This window comes from Danio rerio, chromosome 17 (assembly GCF_052040795.2).
Source record: "Danio rerio strain M-AB ecotype USA chromosome 17, GRCz13ab, whole genome shotgun sequence".
In the NCBI taxonomy this organism is placed as follows: domain Eukaryota; kingdom Metazoa; phylum Chordata; class Actinopteri; order Cypriniformes; family Danionidae; genus Danio; species Danio rerio.
The window spans coordinates 11,872,544-11,882,177 of record NC_141037.1 but is presented as its reverse complement, the minus strand read 5'-3'; the positions used below and the strand labels follow the sequence as shown (position 1 = coordinate 11,882,177).

General features: G+C 33.4%; 1 protein-coding gene across 10 annotated transcripts; it reads right to left on the bottom strand.

Annotated features, from left to right (window-relative positions):
* Positions 1 to 111: 111 nt before the first annotated feature.
* tbpl2 (TATA box binding protein like 2) lies at positions 112 to 9,631 on the bottom strand. 10 transcript variants are annotated; one of them, XM_087288904.1, is made up of 8 exons: positions 9,413 to 9,631; positions 9,257 to 9,330; positions 5,756 to 6,120; positions 4,690 to 4,777; positions 3,310 to 3,401; positions 2,995 to 3,165; positions 861 to 955; positions 112 to 517 (listed from the first exon to the last, which is right to left on the bottom strand). In XM_087288904.1, the coding sequence occupies exons 2-8, from the start codon at positions 9,308 to 9,310 to the stop codon at positions 441 to 443; spliced, it is 942 nt and encodes a 313-aa protein (XP_087145030.1). In that variant the 5' UTR covers positions 9,311 to 9,330; positions 9,413 to 9,631; the 3' UTR covers positions 112 to 440.
* Between the last annotated feature and the right edge of the window lie 3 nt (positions 9,632 to 9,634).

Below are 9,634 nucleotides of genomic sequence, written 5' to 3'. Positions count from 1 at the left end.
ACTAACAAAAATGGGACATCTTGTGTTTGTCCCATGCCTTGGAGACAATGCAATCGCTGCCTTGATATTTTGTGAAACAACACTAAACATCCAAATGAAAAATGTCACTGATCCTGCAAAATGTTCAAACATTTTATTAACCTGTTCGACAAGTACAAATAGGACAAAACATAGTCATAATAACGCAAGTGGATACTTTGTGTCTCCATTACAGAGCCCACAATCTGAACATTTTAACAAAACATACTCTATTTCACAGTACACTTTGGGATGGTCTGTTATTTCAGCATCCCTCACAAATGTAGACAATACAAAAAGTATATGTAAAGACATTTAACCAAGTGGAATAACAATAAACAAGGTTATGATTAAATAAATGCATTTAAACCTCTCAAGTACCACCAAGATGTGCATATAAGCTCAGTTTAAGTGCGGTGCATCTATTGCTTCCTAAATCCTTTCAGGATGGGGTAAATATTTTCAAAGGCTTCATAGATCTCGGACCGCTCTTTTGCACCTAAAATCATAAACAACAGGGAAAAAAATGAATAAACAAAGGAATTACAAAAAAGAAAAGTTCACCCAAAAATGAAAATTGTCATCATTTACTCATCCAATTAACAGTTTGAATTTCTTTCTTCTGTTGACAAAAGCCATTGACTTCTATAGTATTTTTACTTATTTTTCCCCCTAACATTCTTCAGATGATGTTGTTTTGTGTTCAACAGAAGAAGAAAAACCCATAAAGTTCTGAACCATTTAAGTGTGTGTAAATGGTGAGGAAACTTTCATTTTTGGGTGAACAATCCCTTAAAATGCAATGCTGACAAATAGATTTATAAGATGAATAAAAACAATACCTGTGAGCACAACTTTTCCAGACACAAAAATCAGCAGCACAATACGTGGTTTCACCATGCGATATATCAAACCTGGAAACAACTCGGGCTCGTAGCTGGAGAGGATAAGAATGGTTGATTGAGGTTAAAGTACTATTTTAGCCAGAAGTAAAAAAAAAAATGCAATAATATCTGGATGCAGCCTTTATGATGCAAGCTGAGACTACATCACTCAGCGATGCAATGTCAGACTCAATGCACTCAATGGAGTGAGTGACGTCACTGTGACGGGTAGGTTTAGGGGTGGGGTTAGGTGAGCCCATTAAAAAGCATTGGATTGCACTGCACCGAGTCTGAAAAATGTGGCTCTCAAAAAATGTGGCTTATATACTCACACTTAAAAGATTTATAGTTGAAACCGTGCTCCTTGATGATTCATAAAATACAATATATATATATATATATATATATATAATGTATATGTATGTATATTATATATATGTATATATATACACACACAAACACACACACACACATACACACACACACACACACACACACACACACACACACACACACAGACACACACACACACACACACACACACACACACACACACACACACACATATATATATATATATATAAAGTGTGTAGCGAGACCCTTACTCCACTAGACGACACAAGACAGGGTTCATGAGAATTATACAAGCTTTTTACACTATTTTTAAGAAATCTTCAATGATAAAATATAAATGGAAAACAGCATTTAATTCAACTGGAAAAACATGCAAATTGTTTTTTTTAAATCAACTTGTAATGAATGCAATACATCTATTTCAATGAATTCTATGCTGTAAAGGACTTGCTAAACACTGCTAATATTTGCTAATATGTGAATGGAAAATAGATGTTTATTCAACTGGAAAAAAAAAATTAAATCAGAAAATGCACAAAAACAAAGGTGCTTCTTTAAATCATTTTGTAATGAATATTATTTCACTTCTATTTTAATGAATTATTCCATAAATACTGACTGACTTCTCCCCTGCACCATTTCTCAAAAATTAATAAATCGAACTCCATTTTACAAATGGAACTTTATAAAAATATGTATGTGATCATGTAATATTTGGTATTTACTTTTTTAAATTTTCAGCAGTTTCAACTTCATTTAGCAACATTTCATGCCCCTGTGATTAACTCTGAGCTACTGAATGCGTGTATGAAGTAAGGATGAATAGAAGAGAGTTGTTTTAATAGGGTTTGATACCGGACGCAGAATAAAAATTAAATGTTGGCTTTTCACAGACAGCATAAAACACACACACACACACACACACACACACACACACACACACACACACACACACACACACACACACACACACACACACACACACACACACACACACACACACACACACACACACACACACACACACACACACACACACACACACACACACACACACACACACACACACACACACACACACACACACACACACACACACACACACAACTAAATGAATACCCCTGGATCTTGAAGATACATTGAGGATGATTAAAGATGATGCAGTAAATCTACATTCAAATAATGTTCCGTTTCACAGGCCAATTGTTTGCTTCATAACACCACAGTATAGCGGTAAAGAGTCACACAAAATATTAATTTTATTATTACCTGTATACACTGCATGTTGTTATGGATCTAAAGGTACAGGTTGGTATGAGAATATGAATCACCAAGAACCATGGTTTCATCTAAAATCTTCTTCAATACTCCACAGAAGAAATGTCACATACTACTTCAGTGTCTTGAGGGTGAATAAATTTACATAATTATTTTTTTTTTGAGTGAACTGTCCTTTTAAGTCCCTTAAAGACCATTTCTAAACCATTTACTAACACTCAAGTTGTTTTAAGCTTACTTTCTGTTGAACACAAAACTAAATATTCTGAAGATTTTTGGGAAAAAGTTGCCATTGACATCCATAGTAAGATACTATGGAAGTCAATTGCAGTTTTTTGCCGACATTCTTCAAAATATCTTCCTTTGTGTCCAACATGTCAAGGATGAGTAAATGATGATAGAATTGTAATTTTGGGTGAACTCTCCCTTTAAAAGACACAGTAAGCATCAAACTCCAGACCTGCTGAACTGCTGATGAGTGAGGACCAGGCCTTCCAAGCGTATAGGAAAGCAGACGTCACAACTCCCAACCATATTTTGAATTTTGAAGTCGAGGAATTTGGCAGGAAAACCAAGTTTCTGTACCACCCGAGCATATTTCCGTGCAGCGAGGCGAGATTGCTCTTCACTACTTAGAAAGACAAACAAAGGGAAAGAAGGCAAATATAGGGTAAAAGACTGTTGCTGAGCTATGTTTATCTCTTTTACAGTCATGGTGGTACCTTAACGCTTCATAGTTAGGGTTGTGAATATATATGCAGTATATTATGCATACCTCTTGGCTCCAGTGCAGACCATTTTTCCAGAGCTGAAAATGAGAGCCGTAGTTCTTGGTTCACGGATCCTCATTATAACAGCAGCAAAACGCTATACATAAGCAAAGTTTAGAGTTATGGTACTGACAAGATTTTCAGATGCTATCCTTGTGTTAGCAATGAAGTAAACAATAACAGTTATACAGGAGATATTCCATTAAAGGGGTAGTTCACAAAAATAACTTTCTGTCATCATTTACTCACCTTTCACTTGTTTCAAACCTGATTGAGTTTCTTACTTTAGTTGAACACAAAGGAAGATATATTGAAGAATGCTGGGGAAAAAACAGCCATTGACTTTTGTAACTCCGCCGGTCCTACACCACCCAACCCACTTCGAGCTGGTATCGAACCGGCGACCTTCCGTATGGGAGTCGGTTGCTCTAACAAGAAGGCTAAAGACCATGGCCTCTAGCGACCGTTGCTAGATCCATTGAAATATGTGAACTCCTGCGACTAGAACGTATGCAACCGGCAGACCAGATGTGATGTATTCCTGTGTTGTCCAAGCAGGTCCGTGTGCGCGAGATGAGAAATACGACTTCATTTGGTTATTTTTTAATCAGAAAAAGTCTATATTAAGAAAATAAAAACATTTCTATTCATAAATGTAAGTAATAAAGTAAGACAAATGTAATGTTTTATGTTGTCTCCACATTACCTCCAATATTTTTAGCGGTCTAAGTTTCTAGTATTTTTTCATTCATTCAACCATGGAGAACTGCTTTTGCACTCCTTTATTTCGGACACTGCGAGAACAGCTTCTCTCCCATGGTGCATGTCAGAACTGAAAATTCTGTGCTACTGCCACAAGGGGGCGTATTCGGACAGTCGTGTCCAAATGTCGTATGCAGTGGAAAGGCGGCTTTACACTTGCCCCCTAAACCTCACTCCCATCCGGGTCACGGCACCAATGTAACCCCACCGGTCCTACGCCATCCAACCCGCTCTGAGCTGGTATCGAACTGGCGACCTTCCACATGGGAGCCGGTTGCTCTACCAAGGAGGATAAAGACCATGGCCTCTAGCGTCTGTAGCTAGAGCACCTTTAGAAGTCAGAGGAGGGAGGTTTACCTGCACAGCACTTACTGGCTGGCCTCCGTTACACTTTCATTGTATTTTTTGTCAAGCTGCTTTTCTCCAAAATTCTTCATAATATCTTCCTTTGTGTTCAACAGAATGAAAGAAATTCATAAACGTTTAGAACCACTTAGTGGGAGTAAATGTTGAGAATTTGCATTTTGGTATGAACTACCCCTTAACGAAAGCTAAATAATGTTTTCTCATCTTTGATTAAATAAAATTCTATACAATTGTGAATACAGTTTACATAAAGGTACCTTTGGGTTGTATTCAGCATTTCGAGCTTGAAGTGCAATGGATTTGAGATCCAGAGGGCAAGCAAGATTCACAGTTGACACAATATTCCTGTGTAAAATAAAAAAAAGATATGGAAACGTAGACTGATACAATACACACTAGGGCTGCACAATATTGAAAAATACCTAGTATAAGAAAAACATTTGATTTATATTCCTTATAAATACAATAATTCAATACAATTCTGTAGCTCCTGGTCAACTATTATTCAGACTCAACACTGCATTTCTTGCAATGTGAATATTGCAGATGTGCACATTGCCATATCGATGCTGAAACGGTATATATTTATAAATATATATATAAATATAAATATATATATATATATATATATATATATATATATATATATATATATATATATATAAATAAATATATATATATATATATATATATATATATATATATATATATATATATATATATATATATATATATATATATATATATATAAATAAATATATAAGTCAAAATAAAGAGTTTCTCCTTAAAACATGAAAACTAATCTGTCAGAGGTGTAAGTACAATAAACATTTTCACGTTAAAATTGAGATATTTGCACTAAAATCGTATAAATTCCATATAAATACAGAAAATAAATACAATTCTAAAGCTTCTGGCCAACTATAATTCAGAATCAACATTGCATATCTTGCGATGAGACAATTTTTTGAGCACATTTCCATGTTGATGCTAAAACAATATATTGTGCAGCCCTAAACAACACTGAAAAGAGTCATGTACAATCTTTTAGCTTGATTGATGATAAATATTGTAAAAATCCTCCAGAAGACGCCTTTTTAAACATTTTCCTTAACTTACTTCCTAAATAAAAATGTTCTTTTATATCTTTTAAAAATAAACTTTCTATTAAAACATGTTTCATCATAAAAATTCTTACACAAATAGGGTTTTAATCCCCTTTTAATAAACATGAGTTTATAACATCTGAGATTAAGTTGTTGGCTTTTATATGATGGAATAACATGTTAAAATTCAAATGAATCTCTGTCTAAAATGCCTTACTGTAATTGCGGGATGATGCCTGAACTCTCTGCCACCGGGGTCATGGGAGTCATCGGGGTCATGGGAGTCATCGGGAGGTTGAACTGTGAGGTATTTTGGGCCGAATTACTGGTGTCAATGTCTGCCTGTGTGGACTCTTTCTGCGGGCAGTCGGTGTAGATGCCGCTGTCTTCATTCTTGCTTTCTTTCTCAACTTGTGACGGCTCATCTTGAGTGCTCAGTTCATCAGGTAAGAAGCTCAGGTCCAAGTCCTCTGTCAGATCTTTCTCCTGAGACGCTAAAGAGGACAGAAAAGAGGAATCCTGGAGCTGCGAAGTCGAACCCTGCAGACCCAGATCCCCTTCAAAGATATAATCAGATGAGCCCTTAAAACAGATATAGAAGAATGTAGAAGAAAAAAAATTTAAGGTTTCATACTTCATAATAGGCATTACAGTTGTGTGTATACTAAAAAGATTTACAATTTAAAGATAAATCATTTACATAAAAATAGAAAAAATACACAGAATATACGCACCAAAAATATTATTTAAAAAACACAATAAGATTGAATGAATGGTTAAATTTTACAATTAAATGTCTGCTTTACTGCACCTCGGAATAATAAAATAAGTGTATTTCATGACGCTTCAGAAAATTTGCTTTGACAAAACATGTATTGGTATATGGACAAATCTTACAAATAAATTAGAAAAACATACATGACTAGTATGAATATTCGTCATTACATAATAAGCATTAGTAAAAAAAAAAATATATTATTATATATTATTTATATATATATATAGATGGGCGAGGCAGTGGCGCAGTAGGTAATGCTGTCGCCTTACAGCAAGAAGGTCAAAGGTTCGAACCTCGGCTCAGTTGGCGTTTCTGTGTGGAGTTTGCATGTTCTCCCTGCCTTCGCGTGGGTTTGCTCCGGTTTCCCCCACAGTCCAAAGACATGCGGTACAGGTGAATTGGGTAGGCTAAATTGTCCGTAGTGAATGTGTGTGTGGATGATTCCCAGAGATGGGTTGCGGCTGGAAGGGCATCCGCTGCGTAAAAACTTGCTGGATAAGTTGGCGGTTCATTCCGCTGTGGCGACTCCAGATTAATAAAGGGACTAAGCCGACAAGAAAATGAATGAATATATATATATATTGTCGGCTTAGTCCCTTTATTAATCCGGAAAAAAAAAACATACATATATATATATACATACATATATATATATATATATATATATATATATATATATATATACAGTTGAAGTCAGAATTATTAGCCCCCTTCAAATTTTATTTATTTTTTTAAATATTTCCCAAATGATGTTTAACAGAGCAAGGAAATTTTTACAGCATGTCTGATAATATTTTTTCTTCTGGAAAAAGTCTTATTTGTTTTATTTCGGCTAGAATAAAAGCAGTTTTTAATTTTTTAAACACTATTTTAGGGAAAATTTTTTAGCCTCTTTAAGCTATATTTTTTCTCGATAGTCTACAAAACAAACCATCGTTATACAATAACTTGCCTAATTACTCTAACCTGCCTCGTTAACCAAATTACTCTAGTTAAGCCTTTAAATGTCACTTTAAGCTGTATAGAAGTGTCTTGAAAAATATCTAGTAAAATATTATTTACGGTTATCATAGCAAAGATAAAATAAATCAGTTATTAGAGACGAGTTATTTAAATTATTGTGCTTTAAAAATAAAATTGAAAATCAATTGAAAAAACCTTCTCTCCATTAAACAGAAATGAGGAAAAAAATAAACAAGCGGTGTAATGATTCAGTGGGGCTAATAATTCTGACTTCAACTGTGTATGTGTGTATACACACACTCAAACACACACACACACACACACACACACACACACACACACACACACACACACACACACACACACACACACACACACACACACACACACACACACACACACACACAATACACAATACACAATACACAATACATACATAATACACCCCTCATAAATCTATCTTTTAAATTCACATTTTTAATTGGAAGTTAAACAATATTATATTTGTGCTTATCCATTAGATTAATCAGTACTGAAGCCAAATCTGGAGCTCATCTAACAAAATTACTTACGATAACGATCTAAAACTAGTTCACCCAAATGTGTTATACAAATTTTGAAAAGTGGAAAAATCAAGGAAAGCTAAAACAATTGAAAAATTGTATTGAAATTTTGTAAGTTTTAATTATTTTTTTTTTGCAATATTTTGCTTGAATTTAATTGTATTATCTTTCAGTTTCTAAAATATGTTTGGTGACTACAATATTATTTTAATAAATACATCGGTTGAATAAATCTATTTTGCTTAAATGCACCAAAATACATTGCCTATATTCAGTGAGAAATGGATAAAAATATTCATTTTAAAAATGGGGTGAACTTATTTATGCTGAGCACAGTAACTAGTGTTTAATTGGTATTTTACATCAACACAGACATTTCTTTTGATGCTGGAAATTAAGTCATGTTTTAATTTGATGTTTTAAAATACTTTTTGTGTTAATGTATCACAAAAACTTATTATTGCATTGATTTTTCTGTAGATCTTCTTAAATGCTTAACTGCTCATTTAAATTGGCTTAATTTGAGTTACAATGAAATGTGCATCATAATAGACTTCATAATAGGCAGTACAATTGTGTGTGTATACTAAAGAGGTATATAAAGATAAATCATTTACATAAAAATAGAAAAAATACATGGAATATACACACCAAATATATTACTCAACAAGCACAGTAACACTGAACAAATTTTACAATTAAATGTCTGCTTTACTGCAACTCGAAATAATCAAATAAGTGTATTTCACGACGCTTCAGAAAATTTGCTTTAACAAAACATGTATTGGTATAAGGACAAATCTTACTAATAAATAAGAGAAACATACATGACTAGTATGAATAAATTTTAATATATGAAACTAGTATTTAATAGGCATTTTACAGCAATACTGAAATTTCTTTTGATGCTGGACATTAATTAATGTTTTAAATAGATTTTGTAAAAGACTTTTTGTATTAATGTCTCACAATAACTTATTATTGCATTTATTTTTCTGTAGATCTTCTTAAATGCTTACTGTATAATTTAATAGACTTGATTTGTGTTACAATGATATGTGCATCATAAATACATGAGTGCATTATAGTTGTGTGTATATATAATAAAATTTTTGTGAATTAAAGTAAATTAAAATAAAACATTAAGCATATTTTCAGACAGTTTTCACACACACAAAAAATTCTTGAGGTGCTAAAATAACAAAAACTAAACTGTATATATGAATAAAAACTACATATACATATGATAATTTAAATGAGAACAAAATTACAAAAATTTTCCTAAACTGAAAACATTATTTACAAAAATACCATCTGTTAATAAATAATAATAGTATATCGGTCATTATGTTTTAAGCTAACATAACAAAGACTCCAACACAAGACTTTTAGCATTTCATTTGACGTTACTTACAGCAATAGTCTGGTCAAAGTAACTTTCGAGGGATGCCTCCTCATCCATGTTCATTGCAGTCCATTGAAAGCCAACTAATTTACAGTAAACGACCAAATAAATTAAAAGTAACGTTAAATTAAAAAGTCTCCAGTCTCAGTAGTAGCAGTGCTGTACCTGTGGATGAGTGCTAACGTTAATCTAATTGGCATCAAGTGTGAAGCTGCCCACAGAGGCGTGACAAATCATGCCATCAAAACATAGCTTTGTACGTCTAATATGCTCAAGGAATTATATATTTTAATAGAACAACAAAAATACTAATTGGTTATTTTTTTCGCGCTAACAAATCCAACACAACTTTACCTAGAACATAAAAATATTCTTCTGCAATGCGGT